At 37.9% G+C, this 21,196-nt stretch overlaps 4 protein-coding genes and 1 long non-coding RNA gene across 6 annotated transcripts; 2 read left to right on the top strand and 3 right to left on the bottom strand.

Annotated features, from left to right (window-relative positions):
• Positions 1–947: 947 nt before the first annotated feature.
• Positions 948–3,883, top strand: LOC124189820. Its single transcript, XM_046582294.1, has 3 exons — positions 948–1,169; positions 3,305–3,342; positions 3,411–3,883. Exons 1-3 carry the CDS (start codon positions 1,103–1,105, stop codon positions 3,780–3,782), a joined length of 477 nt encoding a protein of 158 aa, XP_046438250.1. The 5' UTR covers positions 948–1,102; the 3' UTR covers positions 3,783–3,883.
• LOC124189821 lies at positions 1,369–2,821 on the bottom strand. Of its 2 annotated transcripts, none has more exons than XR_006872672.1 (7): positions 2,645–2,821; positions 2,481–2,587; positions 2,319–2,423; positions 2,071–2,261; positions 1,770–1,979; positions 1,581–1,708; positions 1,369–1,517 (listed from the first exon to the last, which is right to left on the bottom strand). It is a non-coding gene; the product is annotated as an uncharacterized LOC124189821 (long non-coding RNA). The 2 variants fall into 2 exon arrangements; XR_006872673.1 differs by having other exon boundaries at positions 1,372–1,517; positions 1,770–1,882; positions 2,645–2,820.
• Positions 3,884–5,442: 1,559 nt separating the features above from the next.
• Positions 5,443–8,662, bottom strand: LOC124190189. The gene is made up of 5 exons (XM_046582759.1): positions 8,640–8,662; positions 7,146–8,533; positions 6,943–7,068; positions 6,818–6,880; positions 5,443–6,750 (listed from the first exon to the last, which is right to left on the bottom strand). The coding sequence occupies exons 2-5, from the start codon at positions 8,512–8,514 to the stop codon at positions 6,530–6,532; spliced, it is 1,779 nt and encodes a 592-aa protein (XP_046438715.1). The 5' UTR covers positions 8,515–8,533; positions 8,640–8,662; the 3' UTR covers positions 5,443–6,529.
• Positions 8,663–15,421: 6,759 nt separating this feature from the next.
• On the bottom strand, positions 15,422–19,153 carry LOC124189916 (probable serine/threonine-protein kinase nek1). The gene is made up of 2 exons (XM_046582427.1): positions 18,363–19,153; positions 15,422–15,730 (listed from the first exon to the last, which is right to left on the bottom strand). The coding sequence occupies exons 1-2, from the start codon at positions 19,151–19,153 to the stop codon at positions 15,631–15,633; spliced, it is 891 nt and encodes a 296-aa protein (XP_046438383.1). The 3' UTR covers positions 15,422–15,630.
• Positions 19,154–19,651: 498 nt separating this feature from the next.
• LOC124189913 (transcriptional regulator ATRX homolog) lies at positions 19,652–20,565 on the top strand. Its single transcript, XM_046582426.1, has 6 exons — positions 19,652–19,678; positions 19,751–19,891; positions 19,957–20,055; positions 20,119–20,220; positions 20,287–20,355; positions 20,524–20,565. The coding sequence occupies exons 1-6, from the start codon at positions 19,652–19,654 to the stop codon at positions 20,563–20,565; spliced, it is 480 nt and encodes a 159-aa protein (XP_046438382.1).
• The last annotated feature ends 631 nt before the right edge of the window (positions 20,566–21,196 follow it).

Genomic DNA, 21,196 nt, shown 5'->3' with positions numbered 1-21,196 from the left:
TGATATCAAGTTGGGAAGCTTGTAATACCAATTAATTCTTAGGGCAGAGAAAGAAACTTCTAATTTCAAGATTGCTATTGATTGCAATCATTGTTGAATTAAAGAGCTTGCTAACAATATATTAAGCCAACAACTTATCGAGTTTTCATCTAAAAGCACCATTGAATTTCGGTGATGGGACTTAGAAACATTTTTCGTTTTTAGCCGCCATTATGGATTTCCATCGCGCGGCTTTTCAAGAAAGAACTTGAGATTAGGGCGGTTAGGGATGGGAGAGAAACGAAGAAACGAAGAGAGAAAAAAAGATTTTTGGGTCTCTTCCTTTCGCTTAAAGAGTGAAAAACTCGAAAAAACCTAATTTGCATACTTGTAAAGGAGGCGTACAAATCGTTTTTTCCTTTACAGTATATACAAAAGGTGTACAAAAGGTGTACAAAGACGAATTTGTACACCAGCTACAAATATGTAGCCTAAAAAAGGACGAGAGTGTATCAAAGTTAATGGCAGTTATTTGTGGCCTAATTGGCCCATTTTGAAGACGAGAGTGACACAAGGGCTGCCGCAATATTATCCATAATGTGATCCGTTTTACGTGAGGCCCTCGGGCCAGACGGTGTTTTACAGTTCTATATAAGAAAGGAGAGAGAAACGCGGAATGTCAAGTGAGTCGCCACTTTGTCCCGAAAAAATCTCGTGTCCCCCCAACTATAGTTCTATAATTTTCGGTCGGAAATGTGTAACAACATGACTGGCTTTCTCTATATGTACGTTTCTCCCATTTTGTAATGATGTGGCGCGCGTGTGTAAAAGCTCCGACTCCCGCCCATTGTTATTTAGGCCTACAGCGCAGAGCAGACGGACGTAATACAAATCTTCTTTTTATTTTTATTTCTAAAAGAGAAATGAAACAAATGAATCAATCAGTATATTTTTTCTAATTACGTAATCAATAATTGTTTTATTTTTAATTTTATTATTTTAAGCTCTGCCGGAATTTGGGCCCCGGATCACATCGAAAGGAATTTTTTCATTCGATTCAAATTCGGCTAATAAAAATGGCAACAACAATCACCGATCGCTTCATTCCTATTATTCGAAAAGGATGACGTCATCTGCAACAGCAGACGACGAAGAAATTCAAATCAATTGCACGTCGAATCGTTCCAAACCGCACAGCAGCGGCAAACTACTTAATTCTAACTACTTAATCGTAGGCCCTTCATACTTATTTTTTTTCCCTTCTTTATTTCATCAACATACTTTATTTTTAAAGTATCTTCTATAATAAGTAGTTTAACAAGTAGTTTAAAACTACTGAAATATTCCCTTATTATCTTGGCAGGCTACTTATTTTTACTCCTACTGTATTTCACCATACTTATTTATTTACGCATACTTAACTTTTTTACCTACTTAAAATCTGTCTACTAATCTTAAGAAATGAATGATTTGCCAGCATTGGTGTTCACTGTCTCAGCTTGACTTGAACATGTTGGATTGAGATTCTCTGAGCGTACCTGAAATTAGAAAAATACAGCAGCTTAATTGAAAGACTCACTACGAGTAAATTAAAGACTCACACAAAGTTTTGCAGATATCCAACTCAAATCCTTCTGCTTCCAAAGCTTGCCTAACTTCAGAAGCACCCCACTGAATGATTTCCATCGCATAGATGAAGAGTTTGGAACTTTTATGTGACGGAAAATTTCTACAAGGAAAGCAAAAGCTAAATTTAAGTAACCAGCACAGAATCAGATAAGACTGCTTACCGAATATCGACTTGACGGCTTCTTATTTCACATTAATAAAACACTATTTCACGGTTTCACCACGAGAGAAGTGCTCTCGTGAAGTGCTAGGAGAAATGAGCGTCTTCGACACTCTAAACGTTGCCGATATGTTTGAAATGTGCAAATTTTCATGACGTTGCCATGTCATGAAAATGTGAAATAACAAAATAATAAATAAAATAAAAACTCCTATTTAAGTACAAATGAAGAAATGAACTTAATTAAAAAAGTATAAAATCACCACATTAAAATTGCACTGAGTTATTGGAGGGGCACTTACAATGAACTCAGTTCACACTAAGGCATGCCTGAGTGTGTTTGGTACAAACAATATCACTGATGTTGGCAGAGCTAACTAGTTTATGATGATCGATTGAGACTGCATGCCTTCAACATTAGCTGGATAGCTGGCAGCATCTTTACAAAAACTAAAGGTGTTCCATGTAACAGTGATGATATGAATACAATGATCTATAAAATAAACACAAATGAGTAACTGAGTAACTATCGTCTAAACAATTTTTATACCTTGGAGTGTTGTTGACTAGCCAAGTCAAATTCTTCTTCTAAAAACTTGGAGAATTGGTAAGCTGAAGCTGTTCCGTCTAACAGTGGTGATATGATCTCAGTGATCTATAAAATAAACACAAAGGAACAACTAAGTAACTATCGTGTAAATAATTTTTATACCTTGGCTTGTGTTGTTGACTAGCCAAGTCAAATCCTTCTTCTAAAAACTTGGAGAATTGGTAAGCTGAACCTGTTCCGTCTAACAGTGGTGATATGATCTCAATGATCTGTCAAATAAACACAAATGAACAACTGAGTAACTATCGTGTAAATAATTTTTATACCTTGGCTTGTGTTGTTGACTAGCCAAGTCAAATCCTTCTTCTAAAAACTTGGAGAATTAATTGGTAAGCTGAAGCTGTTCCGTCTAAGTGGTGATATGATCTCAATGATCTATCAAATAAACACAAATGAACAACTGAGTAACTCGTCTGCAAGTCTCGTTGTCTGCTTCCTGATCCAAACAAAATAATTTTGAGTATTTTTTACCAAGTCCACAAATCAATTCTTAGCTTATCAATCGATAACGGGAAAAAGTAGCTTTTTAAATTTAAGTATGAATAATTTAAGTAGTTTAGTAGTCAAACTACTGAACTGCAATATAAAAAATAAAATAAGTATGAATAATTTAAGTAGTTTAGTTTGTAAACTACTGGATTGCTATAACTAATTAAATATTTAAAAAAAAAGTATGAAAATTTGAAATAAGTAGGCATATCAAAACTACTTTTTTTTCTAAGTAACTTAAATTGGGGTAAACTACTTTTTTTTTTAATTTTCTGTTCAAATTTAAGTATGTTAACAAAAATAAGTAGGAAGAATCACCATTCAGTAGGCATTTTCCGAGTTAAGTAGGATAAATCCTACTTTTCCTAAACTACTTATTAATACAGCAGTTTTAAACTACTGAAAAGGGTCAAATTAAGTAGTTTGCCGCTGCTGTGCGGCCGCCGAACTTCATTGGTACGTCAACGGTTTCAAGGTGAATTAAAATCCAATAATTTGTGATATAAAAATTCCAATAATTAAATGAATTAAAAATATAAACAGGTGAAGGGAGAGCATTTAATGGAGTACGCCCCGTTTATCGACGACGATGGACACAATTCGACAATGCTGGAAAAGTCCGTGCTGGGACTCGTTTGGAAATTGCCATCTGGCGGAGCTCACGGAGAATCGTTAACAGCCGACGCTGCTGACATTGTTTTTAATTGCACGGCCGCCGTCGGCTCCGTCTATTGGAGCTCGACGGCTCTGACGCTCAGTCCCGAGCCGGGAGTCAACGTCAAATCACGGCCCATGTTGATGTATCACGGGAGCCATCTGTCGGCCGACGCCCTACCTAATACCAGTCGCAAGTCGACGACGCCCTTCAGCATTTTTCTCTCCTCATTATTGATCCTCACAGCTCATTATTACTAAACGATTTGATAAAACGATGAAATATTTTGAAATTTAATCGAATTTCATTTCTATTCTCCGGAATTTTGTACATACACTTCCCCTGATTCTTTTTAAAACTATTTCTTTTTTCCGACATTATTTTTTCTCCGTTCAAATTTCAAAATAATTCATTAATCTTTGTAAATCATTTCAGTCATTTCATTTTGATGTGGGTAATTTCATTCCAACGTAAAACCGATGAACCGTCATCGACAATTTGTACATTTTAACTCGGCAGCACATGTATGCGCACATTGTTTGATAAACGAATAATAAATTTTCTCCGCCAAACTGTTTCATCTTTGTCGATGGATGGAACCTGGATGGAACATGGAAGAAAGTTAAAAAAGAAAACCTGATTTGTCAGCGTTAAAAAAAGGAATTAGGATAAGGAATTAGGAAGATTAGAATCTGCCTGCCCACCAAAGATCACAGGTGTTTTATGCCTTGGCGGAAGACTACCTTTTTCTCTTGGCATAAAATTTGTTTTAATTGCTATGTATTATTTGTTTTCGAAACCTTTAGGTGCAGATTACCATAAAAAATTCATATTGAAGTGAAAGTAACAGACATTCACCAAGCCACTGGTAATAATAATCTTGTCGATTTAATTATTTGTTTAATCAGGAATGTTAAGCATTAATCTACATAGATGTTTGTTGTGTTAGTACGTTCCTCTCTCCATAGCCTACTTCAATTTATTAACAATGGAATGATGCAGGTTACATTTTCTAAGTCGTAAAATTTGGCATAAAACAGGAGGGGATAGATTATAAAGTAAAAAAAGAAAGTAGTTTTTTATTGGAAATATTGACTGCATCCCACGATTCCCATCCAAAAATCCTTTTCTGTTTAATCGAAAATTAAGTCACACAAATATCGTTTCTTTCTCATGGTGCAATTTGGGAAAGATGCTTGTCGTTTGATTTTTTTACAAGTTCTGCCCAGATGAGATTTTCTTCTACATCTTTTCAAAGATGAAACTGTTCACACCAATGCTCATCATTTAACTTATTCGTCCCTATCACAGAAATTTCATTGATCCGTCTTGGTTGATGGAGCAGTTCTATCGCCAGCGTTTAATAGCATTCCGTTATTTTTATGCAATTCGATGTAACACCAGCCCTCATCTGAAATTCAGCTCGAGCAAAAGAATCCCACTTACTTATTCCTAATAAAGCAAATAAATATTTTCCCGATTTCGGAGCTACGAATAATCCACTCGAACTCATGGCATTGCCCATATTTTGTATCATATGGTTAAAGGGAATTGTAGTTGATAAATCACTTTTAATTCTGGTCGTTGATTGAGCGTGGAAGTAAATGGGTCCTGATTTAACAACGACGATGCCGATCACTTTGTGGAAATCTACAAAACAATTCAATGTGGATGGGACGGGACGCGGGAGACGATGAATAAAAATTATTTTTGTAGGCCTACCCGGATCGTGGTGTTGCTTCGCAAAGTTGCAGTGAACAGTTTCCATGTTGCGTTTCCCCATGATGGAATATAGAATCCGCTTTTAATGTGTCCGATATTTCTCGGAGGTCGGCACAGGACGCGGGCATTTAACCAATGTTCACAATGGCACTCGTTTGTTTCATGGGCAAAAAGGTTGATTCCAATTAAAAAAGGATATAAATGTTAAACAGTTTATGTATTCGTGTCTGCTTAAAAAATGTCATACAATACGCGGAATTTCTAAATCGCAAATATTTCTTGAAACCTTCACCCTTTGACTTTTGTACCGGAAATGTCTAGGGTGTTTTAACGTAGTTACAAAGTTTTCTCAATCATTTTATGTAGTCGCATTTAAATGTTACCATTTAGTTGCTTTTCTAATTTTTCGAAAGTGATACGTACGTTGAATCAGTTACTAGTTACCTTAAGGCTCAGCTACCAGTTAAATCCAATTACTACCACGAGTTTGGAGTTCACGACCAGTATACATCCAATTTGACTGAATTGTTTGCAGTGTGAGAGAGTTAACTTTGAAGTAATTCCGAATATTACTACGACCAGTGCAGCTACGCAAATTTATCTGATTAGCATCTTTATCTACCAAGCCCCTAGACGCTGGATGAATAAAATGTGTGGCCATCAATTCTCGTATTCTTTGCTGATGGGTGAACAGCGACACGGAGGTAGGAAGAAAGTCAAAGATAGTATTTATTGCGATTATCACGAGCCTCTTATTCTTCTCAATGTCTCATGCCTAAAAAAAGAGTAATTTTAGTTCGATAAATAATAGAATTTAAATCTTCGATTTCTTGATGCCTATGGTGCTGCTTGCAATAAGTCAAAGAGTATACTGAACTCGGTATATTGGCTTGTTTTCTGGATAGATTAGTTTTACTAAATTGTGTTGGATTTCGTGTCCATCTTTTCTCTATATCATGAAGTTATGCCCGGATCTACAATTTTTTGAGCCAGAACCGCTGTTTTGCGACGTTGGCATCTTATTGATAATATTAATCGATCATTATTCTTCGATCAAAGAATCGGTCCCATTTCCGATTGTGCATTCCCAATTAGACTTAAAATAATATTGAATTAGAATCATAAAATGTGCGTACAATGGATTTTCTTTGACTATCAGATGCATGCAGACAAGTACTGTAGTGACTTTTTACACAAACTCTAGCGAACCAAGGAGGTCGAGGGAAGTCATTCTATTGCATATAATCTGCGATTGTCACTGGTGCTCCGAGCATAGTGTCAAGATTTATTTTTGTAAATAATATCTGCAACACTCGTAGTTATATCTGACTCGATTATTATTATGCTCTGGTCTGAAATATTTGATGAATTCGTTGTAATCGCACCCAACGGCTTGCCGATCAAGATAAACCACACCACCTTCTCCTCTTCCCATTAACTCAAAACTTGTCGATTTCTTAGTGCAACTATATTGCAGGCCCAGCCTTGCCATTGATGTCTGTAAAGCTGAAACAAATTTGTTATGTTCAAAATGTTAAGTAATCGAAAAATTATTACTATTGTTAATATTAACCATTTAAAGCTGCTTTAACTGTTGCGATCGTAATATTCGAATTTGCCAGATCTTGCCTTGTTGCTGTAAATGTCAAACGTTGACAACTTTTAATTTTTTTAGAAACTGTTTAACACAAATAATACCTTCAAATTTGTTTTCCAAGTCGTTTGATTTGTAATCTGTACTGTTAAGCTGCTTTTCTAATTTTTCGAAAGTGATGCGCCTCTTTGTTAAAAGTTTCAAAGCGTATGATAAACGCTTTTGTGTTTCTGTGGAAAATTGCAAAACATGTTTTATCAATAACGACAATTAATCGAATCTTACACAGAAATATTCATAGAAATACCTTTTAATTCGTCTTTCAACTCTTGCCATTCATCCGTGGCTGTCAGCTCAGAGTTTTGTATGAAATGGATGGGAGTTGACAGGACGGCGGTCGAGTAACGGACGCTCACTTTGCGATCCTGGAAGGATTGCGTGTCTCTTAATTGCGCCAAATTGACTCTGCTGAGGTCCAGCGCTTTGGGAACAAATTTCTCTCCCTCCCATTCGCCGTGATTTTTACTTTCCTGGAGAAGTTTGTTGATGTCTTCCTTTGTTGTCGAACCGTGGCGGGAAATTTCAGTTTTGAATCTTGATTCGATCGAAGCAATGCCCATGACACTACCCCCTGTGCTGAATTCAAATGTGTCGGTGTTTTGGAACGTGTCAATCAACTTTTTCTGGTCTTCCTTGTCCAATTTGTTGTAAATGTCGTTCATAGTTTTCGATGTCTTGTCCGGTCGGTAGTTGTCGTCGTTCCAAAAAACCGAGTCCCACATTTTGTCGCTTTGCTCTTTGATGGTCGTCCTCGAAGAGACGAGCAAACTCTTCAACATGTTGTAGATTTGCGACTCTGAATTTTGGGAAACGACGTCCGAGTCGTCGAAAGTATCGACCAAGACGTTGGTCATCGATTCCGTCAGCAGTTTCTTCTCATCGGTGGCCGTTAGCAGAGCTTCTTTGGTGTTTTCGTCGAATTTCTGCAAGAGTTGCGTCATCATTTGTCCGGAGACGATACTGTCGATGCGGATGACCGTCTGTTTGGTTTGCGACGTCTGCGAAGACAAACTAAAAAGGAGTTTGAAGTCGTTGAATTGCTGAGGTTTGGTCCGCATAGCGGCCGCCAGTTGGTTGCAATCCCGTTGGTGGAAACAGGAAAGTGTCAACTGGAGCGACTTGTCCAGTTGATACGGGAGCCAATTTGATTTCAGTGAGAAGGTGGTGGACGGTGACGTGCTGGCTAGGATTACTTTATCGAATGGGATGACTTGAACCTGATGGGAATCGATTGGCTGACGGAGAAATTCGGTCAAATAATTGACGACTTTGCTCTCGACTTTTGGGTTCCACATTTCGATGCGGAAACGGACCTCGGGCTGTTTCGTGACGTTGTTGTAGAAACTCGCTGCGCTTCTGTGGTCCAGCATGGCGACGGGGGCGTAAAAATATTTTTTGGCACTTGCATTTGTCGTCGTTGCCTTGTGATTTTTTGCGTGTTCGTAAATGTTGACTCTGAAACTGCCGTGGGGCATTGAACAGAGTTCGCTGGGTGAAATTTGGAGTTTGGCCCACGAAGATGTCGACTCGTCTGATTGGCAGAAAACTCCAACACAAAGTAAAAGAAATGCAATCAGGGATTTTATCATCCATTTCGACGGAAAAGAATTTCTCATTTTTTTATACGCGAAACTCCTGCCCTTAAATTTATTTCCATAGAAAGAAAAAAATTATCAAATTAAATGTAATAACGTGACGAAATCTTTTCGGTCAAAGCAAAATGTACTGGAAAATGACTTACTTGGCAATTCTTTGGTGAGGATTTTAGTATTACAACGTCCTAGTCTGAAAGTTAATCAACTAAATGTAGCTAGCGTCAAGTAGCTTTTCACCTTTAAAGACATCTCTAATCGGAAACAACCTAGATAGTGACAGAGACAAGTGCTGATAATAGCTTAGTACAAATTGCGAAAGTTTTCAATTGGGATCAAAGAAATGCCGAACAATTTACGTATATTAGTATGATTTGAATCAGGCGTCTCAAGTTTTTTTCACACATAATTAATTTTACACCCTATAATGGTCGATTTCAACATTTTTCTCGACTTTTAAGATTGGTACGCTTTTCCGACAGGCCGATAACTCAATCCCTCCATGTTTTACGACTTTGAAATAGAAAGGTTCCCGCGCCCAGTTTCAACGCACAGGCCGGGCCAATTTTAAGTTTGATCCATTTTTACTTTTTAGGTCTTTATATTACATTTCTCGTCCGTTTTTATTTATAACTTAATTGGCGTCGGTCTCTCGAGCCGTGTCTACCGCGACGGAGTCGAGTGATTCTATACGTTTCACACTTAAAAGACTTCTGTTGTAAATGTTTATTTTTCAACGCTGAAATTGACAACTGTACCAAAAAAAAAATCAAATTTCTTTTGCCATCAAAATTTGGGAACTGAAATTTTTGAACGCGTCAATTTGATTCCATGCCCCATCTAGTCTCTTTTGTTCCAAAATGTTAGTGAATATGAGATATTCCATTCTTGATTTAGTGTTTTTTTTTTTCCTTTCGTGAAACATTTGGATTTTGTGGGTGTGAACTACGAAGGTTGTGAGTTACCAACAAGGAAAATCAAAATCCCTGTCCACACATTTCCCGTTACTGTAACTGATTGCGATTTTCATGAGTTGCACCACCCAATCTTACAAATATTTAGGTGCTGGAAAGATGCTGGTTCTCCAACCTTCATGCAGTGTGGTGGGATTCCTGCTGTCGTGTTCACTTAAAACTTAGAACCCAGTGAGTTATTAACTTATAGCCGGTTTCCACCCAGTTCATGCGCGCATATTCATTTAAATGGAACTGCCAAACCGATGAAATAAGATTCACTCGAGATGTGTCAACTGTTATTATTCCTCGTCGTCTTTAGTGAACGATTCCTTCGTTTTTGACTCGTTCAACAAATTGTGTTTGTCTTTGTATTCCCAACTTCCCGACTGATTTCAAGTAAAATTTCGAGCAGATAATTGATTATTATTTAGCAGATAGGCTAATTATTCTTTATTTCGTCGATGGACAGGGTTTTTTTATCGGGATACGATACACTTTCGTTTCCAAGATAAATATTGCGTTATGGAAAGTTCATGTTTTTGTCAACTCAGTTACTTCCGATTACATCAACGAATTTTAATTTGGAGATCATGAGTTTTACCCCTCTAACCACATCAAAGGTTAGATGGGTAAAACACCCATCTAACCTTCATCAAATCCATATATAATAAAAGAACAAGCTTTTTGGGGGAGGGGCTTATTCATGTCACGGACATTTTTGGGGAGGAGCCTGTGTCTGTGTCAACAATGTGTCAACACAGGCTCCTCCCCCAAAAGCTTTTATGGAACATGCCCAAACATGCCCAAACAAATCACCACCAGATGTCGTCGCCGTGATGACGCAATCTTGGATGACGCAACAACCAGCGGGCAGATTCAAGTACCGGGCAGATTTCCCACGATAAATTCTATTACGGGCAGATGATTAAGCTACAGAAAAGCGAATAGCAAAAGGGTCTGACTTTACGCTAGACCAAAGTTCCCCGGATTTGAACGGGGCTTAGGTTACTCGTATTAAGATAGAAAAGCAAGCTTATCAGCTCGCCGCGAAGGGATAGTCGTAAGCCAGTTCAAAACTGTCTTAAATGACAAATTCAGGGCCTATTGTTAAGTCGGACTTATTCACAATTCACACCTTTCTTCACATACTTTTTGGTATATTTCAATAAAAAATATTCGACAAGAAAGAATTAATTTTAAACTTAACACGTTATTTTAGACTTAAAACGTTAAGTAAATGACAAGCACGTTAAGAATGGAAAGTGGAATTTAAACCTAAGGTGAAAAAGTTGTAGTCGCCACCGCAAGATGTCACCAGTCATTAAGTGAAAAAGTTGTAGTCGCCACCGCAAGATGTCACCAGTCATTAAGCAATTATTTTAACAGTTTTTCATTAATTATGGGAAAACTAATTAAGTAAATGAAATTATTTTTGTTCTGGTCGCACCGCATATTTTTTGTGTAATTTTTAAGACCAAATTGTCCGAAATCTGTCGTAAAACACACGAGTTATGGAGCGTTACATACACACATACATACATACATACAAAGTGACATGGCTTTTTTTTTTCTGCGTATGCGGTTAAGATAGAAAAGCAAGCTTATCAGCTCGCCGCGAAGGGATAGTCGTAAGCCAGTTGAAAACTGTCTTAAAAGAAAAATTCAGGGCCTATTGTTAAGTTTGACTTTTTGCTAAATGCCTTCCTAATTTTTCAGAATTTTTCTGTAAATTCTATGTTTTTTCTCTGAAATTTTCTGGAAAAAAAATTCTATCGGGAAATTTTGATTTGTCTAAGTCATGGTTAAGAAAGGGGATGGGTCAAAAAAATATTTTTATTCAAAAAAAAGTAAATCTATAATGAGACTTGAACCATGACCCTCTTCATTATCAAGCCAGCGCTATAACCAAAAATCTATTTTTCGTATTTTAATTCGATCCATTATCAAAGTAAATAAAATTATTTTTGTTCTGGCAGCACCACATATATTTTGTGTAATTTTTAAGACCAAAAAGTCCGAAATCTGTTGTGAATCTGTTATACACACTTTTCTTCACAGACTTTTTGTCTTAAAACGGGATTTTTCCGTCACTGTTCAATATCCTTGCAAGTTAATTACGTTTAGTTTGCTCAACTCATATTTTCCTATTTTTACACATAAAGTTCAGTGATTGAAATTTAATAAATAAATAATAAATAATTTTATAAATAACCACCCTTTAGTTTAATTACTGCAAAACATAAATGCAAATCTGGTTATTGCGTCATGGTTGGGACATCACAGATTGCGTCATCACGGCGATGCTATGGACATCTGGTGGTGATTTATTTTGACCTAAAGTAAGAAAGTTGTAGTCGCCACCGCCAGATGTCACTAGTCATTAAGCTGTTATTTTAGCAGTTTTTCATTAATTACAGGAGAACTAATTAAGTAAATGGAATTATTTTTGTTCTGGTCGCACCGCATATTTTTTGTTTAATTTTCAAGACCAAAAAGTCTGAAATGTGTCGTAAAAAGCCCGAGCTATGGAGCGTTACATACATACATACATACATACATACAGACAAAGTGACATGGCTTTTTTTTTTCTGCGTATGCGATTATTAGCTTCGCCCTTCGGGCTCGCAATAAATATTCATCAAATATTATAAATATTTGTTGTTTGCTGGTTTCATGCCATGTGTGAAGTTGCATAACTTTATTTCGCACTTCTTTCGCACTCCACTGACGATGAAATTTTTCTGTTGTCTAACGTATTACGATACGTATGTTTCAATTGAATAAAAAAAATTACCGTTACAGTTAAACGAATTCGCCCTAAAGTAATTTTTGTAATTTAGACCTGACCATGGGCTTTGAATTTCCAGGAACGATATTGTATAAATTAACTTGAAATTTTCCAAGAAGAAATAACAGTTTCATTTCTCGTTTGATTTAAAGTAATTTTGTCGTTGACTCAAGACCAACTCGTGTCAAAGTTCTTGGGGTATGTGAGCGTTATGTACATCCGGTTGAAAGAAAATAATGTGCAATTATTTACAGTAGTCCGGCCGCCTTCAGATCTGCGAGCATCTTGACGACGTGCTCGGGCATGGGTGGAGGAGTGGGGAGGTGGTCGCCGGTGGCCTGGAATCCGTTTTCATCGGCTACCCAATTGACGGTGAGGACGACGCCGTCGGGAGTCGTGAACGAGTAGGAGCCCTTGGACACGGTCCCGATATCCTCCGGTTTGGCACCAACTTGTTTCTGGTTGCCACTTTCAGACACTTTGGTCCCATCGGCAGCCTCTCTCCTAACGCGCGCGCGCAGTCGCATACGATGCCTGTCATGTTGCATTCATGCTTTAGCATTCTTTCGACCAAGTATTTTACACGACACGAATTTTTACTTATCTTATCTTGTATATGGTTTTTTCCATCAATTTTTGAACGTCATAAGATTTTTCTAGGATGGAAGAGGTGTGTTAGAAGTCCTGCCATGTAATTAGACCATCTTTGTAATAATGATTTATTTTCATTTTGTATAACCAACTCAAGGTTGAATTACTTTAGGTTACGTGGTAGTTGTGGCCAAATGCTTATGTGGTGCCCTGCATGAATGCACGAATCCCTGGTGAACTCTGCGTCCAGTAGCTCTAGCTGGACCTCGTCGTAAAAGAGACGCTGGTGATCTGATCCGGAAGAAAATTTTGCAGTGGAACCAACTGGATAATAATCTGAAAATCAATCAAATCAATAAAAATGAGCTACCCTACAAAACGTGAGTTATTTTCATATTTAAAAAAAATGTATAATACAAAAGTGATAACACTTGCGCCTCGACTAACAAAATGTTATTTCAATTATCCCCGAAAGCTTTTCTTATGACGTTTCTTCTGGTCGATTTGTGAAAGAAACATTTGATTATCGGGTAACGCTATAGTGTAGAATTGGTAGATGCATTTCTACAGTCCCTGCTTGATTAGAGTCGATTAGAAAGAAAGGAAATATTTCAAAATTCTAGGAAATGAAGAAAACGTCCCACCTGACCATTTATGTGAATTTGCAGTACAATTCTAATCTTCAATGCGATTGATCGCTAGATTAATATTTTACCCTATTGGGCGATTAGTCTAGACGGACCGGAAGTTGCAGCTCATTCACATCAAATTTACTTTTTTTTTTCAACGGGGGGTGGCCGCTCCCAACACCATGACATTTTCTCTGCTTTTCTTATTTTTTACTTTCGTTCCTTTCCCATCTGTTCTGCGTGGTGATGTCCACTCCCAAGTTCTGAGAGTTCTGAGTCTGACTGATTGAGTTTACTCAGATATCTCTGCTTTTATTTTACTGTGGTCTAGTTTCAACTTTGCGCCACCATGGGTTTGCAATCGATACCTTACTCTTATCGAGATCGATTCCTGCCTTGAATTATTTACCAACAATCATCTCTACCGACAATGCTTGTTCCGAAAATTATTTTAATTTAATTTAATTAAAAATTACGCACACAATGTCGAGTAATTTTTGTTTACAAAAACAAGTTGAATTTTTTATAAATCACTGTTTTTGTTTATATCAAACTGGCAACGCTTATTCATCACAGTAACGGTCAGTTCTCTAGTTACTACGTCGGAAGTCTACTTCTTCTATGCTAAAACTGCGTATTTTGAGTTAAATTGAATCTGTTTTAAACAGTTCGTTTCGACAAATAGATTATTTCATCCCCCTTCCCCTCCTTAACATACAGATACAGGTAAAGGTCGTCAATAGGATGTAGCAATATTAGTATTTGGAGAACTGTTCTTAGCCCACTGTGCCATTTGCATTATGACAGCATTTCTCCATTGAATGGAAAATGAGAGTCTTGTATCTCTTTATGCAATTGTAGTATGTCTTTTGAGTGTTGCTATTTGAATAAAGGGTAAAAGTCTATTTTAACAACCCACTTTTTACTTTACTTTTACTTTACTTAATGTAATATAGTTAAGTAACCTAACGGGAATGAGCCTGAGCGTAGCGAGGAAATATAGGGGTTTCGGGTGGGTAAAGTATAATAAAGTAAAGCAAAAATACCATAAAATATATAACCGCAATAATATATAACCGCAATACAGTATAGTGTAATTACAGTATAATTAATACAAAATCTGCTCAAATACACATTACTTTACTAAATTTAAACCCATGAATATCTTACTTAGCTCTGGATCAATCAGCAAAGCAACTTAACTACAGATGTAACGAATCAAGCAGATAGGCCGTGTGGCTTTTTCTACTCAATCGTCAACTAAAAGATCCTTTGTTGAAAGTAATTAGTTTGTATTGTTCTTACATGAAAGTTGATCAGCCAACATGGTACTTAGGCTCTTCAAGCCGACATACAAATAATAATCAATACATTTAATGAAGAAAAAGGTATAGAACATAGTAAGTTTCCAATAGCTACATAGACTAGGAATAGCATCCCAGAGTATACTGACTGGGGCCTCATCTCGTCTACATAACCAGAGTCAACTTGAACTACAGAATGAGCCAGAAAGACTGAGCTAAAGAATGAGACTCTGCGTTGGGTTTTATACCAAAAACAAGTAAAGGGAAAGTGAGAAATAATAGGCCAAGAGAAAGGGAAATTGGTAGGTCACAACAGGTCACAAAAGAGAAAGGCACTTGGATCAACTTTGACCCAGATCAAAAATAGAAAGGCGCATCTCAGAATCCTTACACAGATAACAAATTTGATTAATAATTCATAAAATTCTTACTGGCATATAAAGATTATTCAATTTTCTGCTGTGAGCACTGACTTATTTTCTTTTAAACAAATAATCCGTAATGCACTACTTAGACGTTAATTCTTTGAAAATTAAGTCATATTTTACTTGTGTGAGTTGCTACACTATCTTGCTCAAAAATGTCAAAAATGAACGATCTAACAGAATTGTAAAATTGTTCGAGCGCTAGCGCTGAACAATTAGGATTATTTAATAAAATGAAAAGAGAGACAGAACTGTGTGTGACCATTTATATTCAGCATATTTATAGCAAGCCTGACTTGAAGTATGGCAACAGTGCCATACTAGAGAAAGAAAAGGAGGGTGTGGGTGAAGCCTATGAGGTTCCAAACGCGCTTAAACTATTCAGATTTTAGAAGCACGGGGATATAAAGCCACACGGAGGAGATACAACGACGAAGGTAAACATGATCACTTCTTGTTGAAACTTGAGTCGTTGTTATTGAAGTTGCCTGAATTGTTGTTGCTGTCTCGTCCCTTCTTCCGGCCGCGGTAACCGTTATTGTTTCCACTGAAAAATAACAGAAAACGAGTTCGAATATTAATAAACATGAAAAGCAGCGGTGGGTGGGTGGGAGAGACAGTTCTGTCTCTCTTTTCATTTTATTAAATAATCCTAATCGTTCAACGCTAGCGCTCGAACACTTTTACAATTATTTATTAAAATTCGTTCGACTGTGTATTCAAAGCCAAAGAAAAAATAAGATGATGACGAGTTACGAAAAGAAGGGCGAGAAAACCACAGCACAGCAGAGGGTTAACCGGCGTTTAAATTGATGGTGGTTGAAGGACGGAACTAGTGATCAGGTTGGTTGGTCCATTGACCACCTCCCTGTGGTAGAACTGTTTGAATGTAGACTCCCTGGCCCAATGGCCGGCGTCTAAGACAGTTTGAATCGGTATACCAGATAAGACCGCTTTGGATGCTGCTGCCCCTCTAGTCGAGTGTGCTGAGAAGATAGACGTGTCGATACCGGCTATTTTGAGTTGTTCTTTAATCCAACGGCCGATTGTAGCTACAGAGGCCGGGCCATGGGGTTTGTTGCTGCTGAGCAAGAGAGAGGAGGAGTTTGTTGTATCGCGCAACGCTGCAGTACGGTCTAAATAAGTTTCCAATCATTTGACAGGACAAATTGAAACATTAAGACGCCAGGCGTCGACGGAAATTCGATGAAGGGGTCCGGAGTGCTGAGCCTTTCTTGGTTGGCTCAGGGAAAAAGACATTTTGGTATCGGAAATGACGATCGATTCCAACGATATTGAAGAAAGTTCACATGTTCTTAATAGCGTACAGAGAGCCAATAAAGTGACTATAATTTCCGAGATAGTTCAAGGAGAGAAAGAGTCGCCCCAGCTGTGGAATCAAAATATGAAAGGACGGTGTCAGGATTCCACGTTTGGGAATATCTGGCAGTCGGGGGGGATTTGTTGTATAGGCCTTTGAGTAGTTTGTTGACAAGAGGGTCAGCACCGACGGCAACATTACCCGGGTTTACAGCAAGCGTAGAAGAGAGAGCAGAGCGGGCGACATTGACTGTTCTGTAGCTCCTTCCTACGCTATATTCAGCCAAAAAATTAATTATATCTGCGGGGCTAGGAGACAAGGGACCCTTTTCCCTCGTAGCACACCAATTTCTCAAAAAATTCCAAGCGCTCTGGTATGCAGCGTTTGTATTTTTTCGTGTTGCGGAGAGGATGAGGGCTGAAGCGTCTTCTGAAACTCCGCTCTCAGTAAAGCGGAGCCTGAGAGTTTCCAGGCGATCAGGCGGATGGAATCGTCTTGTACAAGCGGATGACTCTCTCCCAGAGGAAATGTGAGAAGGTCCGGCGACGGGCGTAATAGTCGCGGAACGGCCACGGCGAGGTCCATTATGATCGGGAACCATGATTGGCTCGGCCAGTACGGGTCTCATCAGTTTCGACAGACAGAATGGAATTAAGCTGAACGGGGGAAAACAAAACGCGCCTAGCCCTTTCCATGGTAAGCTGAACGCGTCTACCTTCCAGCATTTGGGTTGTGGGAACCAACTGACGAACCGTGGCAGTTGATGGTTCCATTCTGACGCGAAAAGGTCCACTTGGACTGGCCACTGAAGGCAGATGGACATGAAAGCTGTTGGAGAGAGTCTCCAATCGCCCGCCGAGAGGGAGCGTCTTGATTCTGCGTCCGCGAGAACATTCGCAGTGCCGGGGACAAAAATGGCGGTTAGAAAGATTTTCCTCTCTTCACAAAAATTGGCAATGCGTAGGGAGACTTCACAAAGGTCCTTTGACCGGCATCCGCCTAGTTTGTTAATGTAGCTAACTGCTGTGGTGTTGTCGATCTCCGAGGGCTTTAAGGGCAGCAAGGATCTCTAGGTTGTTAATATGGCGAGCAATTTCGGAACCGGACCAAGGCCCACCCGTCTTGACGTCGAGACAAACTGCCCCCCAGCCCGAGAGGCAAGCGTCGGAGGACAAGCGCATATCCGGACGTGAGAGAAGTAGAGGTTTGCCGATTTTATTCAAATAAATGACGGCGTCTAAATTGTCGTTATTGGCTCAGCAGAAAAGTGCACGGCCACTTTCAATAGTTTAGTAAAAACCCAAGGTGAAGCACAAAGACCAAAAGGTAGACATGTATATTCGAATGATTTACGCCCCCAACGAAAGAGTAAATATTTCCGATGGCCTCGAAAAATCGAAATAGTAAAGTAGGCGTCAGTAAGGTCGACTTTAGCCAAAAAATCCCCCTGCCTCACCGTGTGACGAACTGTGGCAATCCCTTCCATTTTAAAATGGCGGCAAGAAAGAAACTGATTTAAAGGTTAATGATGGGCCTCCATTCGTTCGGTCCTTTCTTTGGGACAAGAAAGTATCGGCTGACGTAGCCCCCTTTCTCCTCTGTCTCTACTACCGCGCCCTTTTTTATGAGAGACTCCACCTCAGTTGAACAAAGGTCTAGCTGAACGGCATCCATTGATGCGTTCGGCGGTATACTATGTTGAAAGGGAGGTTCGGCAATAAATTCTAGCTCAAATACATACTCAACAGTAGATAAAACCCACGGATCTTTAGTCAAATGGGCCCATGCATCAACAAAATGGGCAGTGCGACCGGCAATTGGCAAATCAATTTTAGAAATAAAGGGAGGTTTGACATACCGGTCGAAGCTGTAGTTACTCCTATCCTTGCGAGAGTCTTGTAGAGGGGGAGGTGAACGTTTACGTTTTCCAGGTGTTGAAGTAGCTGATGGCCCCGCTGTAGAACTGTTCATCAAAGAAGCAGTTTTGACTTGGGAGATGAGTTCGTTCACGAACTCTGTTCCAAAAAGGTCCTCGCCGCCAACAGGAAGTTTCTCTGCTACACGGGAGAGTAGGCCGATGTGGTTTGGGTGAGTCTGGGTGAGGATGTTGAGACGTCTGGAGTGGGTAATCTCACGGAAAAGATGGGCCCAGAGTAGTGACAGCGTCTTTAATGCTTTGGTGTCCTTGTCGCTTCTCTTAGTTTTCCTCTCAAGGAGAAAAAGAAGAGGTTTAGCCATGTCTAGGACGACGTCCGTCTGCTTCCGGTACACTTTTTCCAGCTGATCAATGTTGGGCATCGATGCATTCGAATTTTTTGTAGATTTAAGGGCCGCGTAAAAAGTCTCGTCCAATTTCGGGTTCGTGAACAGCTCAGAGGCACTGACACTAGCCTTTTTGTCACGCTTGACGTCAGGCCTGTACGCCTCTCTAGCCGCCTTAAGGTTCTTCTCACCTATGCCCTTCACAATCCAATTGGCGAGGACCGACGACTTACGTTTGCTAACTTCAAATCTTTTCGACTTTAACTTAATAATGTCTGAAAAGGTGCTTGAGAAAGATTTAGATGATGATGCGGAACTCGAAGATGAGTCAGAGTCGGAACTCGAACTCGACTTACGAGAACGCTTTGACTTACTATGCTTAGCCATGCTTGCTATGCTAGAGCAAAAAAAAAAGATCTGAATAGTTTAAGCGCGTTTGGAACCTCATAGGCTTCACCCACACCCTCCTTTTCTTTCTCTAGTATGGCACTGTTGCCGTACTTCAAGTCAGGCTTGCTATAAAAATGTTGAATATAAATGGTCACACACAGTTCTGTCGAACGAATTTTACTAAATAATCAAAGCTAATGAATCTAACAAAAAAACAACTTGTTAAAGGATTTATGGCTTATAAAAGGACAGTATCCGTTGAAATTAATGTAAGCATTAATTTTAATCTAATGTCAAATCAAATTGACTTTTCTTTACAGAACTTGAAATCAGATCTGGCTCAATCTAAAGCTCTATTATAAGCAGAAAGGGTAAAATATTTTTTTTGCTTTGAAGATTTTGAGGATACTATATTTTGTATCCTCTTTTCTGTGTAGGCCAGTCATAAAATTGTAATTGAAGAAATGCTGAATCCAAAATTCAAGCAATCCAACCATGAGCAATTTAATGATCAAGCGTCAAGTAGACCAGTAATATAAATAAATTTTATTATTCTAACCTATCTTTTAATAACATCAATATAAATATTTACAGGCAAGTTCAATGTCATGCAGTACGGTGGAAAATCTTGATTTAAATGCATTGGTTGCAGATACAAGCTATATTTCAGATGACGAGATGGGAGATGAGAAATCCATGGATGAAGCAAGCAAGTCAGAAAGTCAATTTGAAAAGGTAATTCAATTAAAATAAATATCTATAACAAGTAATAATGCATAAATATTTTATTTACATAACAGTCTTCTGATGTGTCAAATAGTAGCGTAAAAAAGTCAAGTGAAAAAGTCAATGAAAAGTCCAGAGAAGAAGAAAGCGAGTCAGAAAGTCAAATTGAAGAGGTACTTTAACTAAAATAAATATGTTATATCAAGTAACAATGCATAAATATTTTATTTATATAGCAGTCTTCTGAAGAATCAAATAGTCGAATGAAAAAGTCAAGTGAAAAAGTCAATGAAAAGTCCAGGGAAGAAGGAAGCGAGTCACAAAGTCAAATTGAAAAGGTAATTGAATTAAAATAAATATCTAATAAAAAGTAACAAAGCATACATATTTTATTTGCATAACAGTCTTTTGAAGATTCTGAAGAACTGTCAAGTGATAAAATCAAAAGTCATTCCATTGTTAACGAGAGAGAAGTAAAAATCATAAGTTATAAAATTTTATTAAACAGGAACTAATTATTATTATTCTATAAAATATCTAGCTATAACCAAACAAATCCCCAATTCATGTTAACAAAATCTTGATTGTTGACATCAAGACTAAAATTAATGAAACTTTATCGGACAAAAATCTCAACATAGGAAATGTTGGAGATCAAAAATACAGCATCAACAAGTCTGTGAATGAATTCATGTTGGGAACCTTCACCCATAAATATCTAATCGATAACAATAATCTAAATAAATATTTAATAAATAATAACAATCTAATAATTTTCAAAAGAACATAAGAAATCTGCACAAGGTGGGAAGAAAGGAAGTATCGTCAGAGAAGCTATGGAGCCCAAACTTGTCACATTTGTCTTAAGTATATCCATACATAAATTTATATATACATGATTAGAAGTAACAACTATTTTTTAGATACATTAACAAAGCATTGGATGAAATTACCACAATCAACAACCACAAATTTGGAAGCAAAAATCAGCAGGGCTTTAACTATATTTTTCAATAACCACAGTAAAAAAATATCTTTAAAAAAAATAATTTAGCAATTTGCATTTGATCTAATAAGAATACAATTTGTGATTCAATAACAAAAGACAAATTTATTTACAATTAAAACTGTTGAAAGTTGAAAATAGTATTTTTAAAAAACATAAATTTTGATAGTGTTGACAATAACATGTATGGTACTTTATATTACCACTAGATGTCATAATAAGTGCTTTGTTATTTCTTTTATAGTAACCAGTATAGGCCTCAACCCCTAAAATAAAATGTCAAATCTGATTAGAATTAAAAAAAAGGT

The sequence above is a fragment of the Daphnia pulex genome, chromosome 3, assembly GCF_021134715.1.
Source record: "Daphnia pulex isolate KAP4 chromosome 3, ASM2113471v1".
Classification (NCBI taxonomy): domain Eukaryota; kingdom Metazoa; phylum Arthropoda; class Branchiopoda; order Diplostraca; family Daphniidae; genus Daphnia; species Daphnia pulex.
The sequence above is the reverse complement of the archived record's forward strand: the minus strand, read 5'-3'. Positions and strand labels throughout refer to the sequence as shown.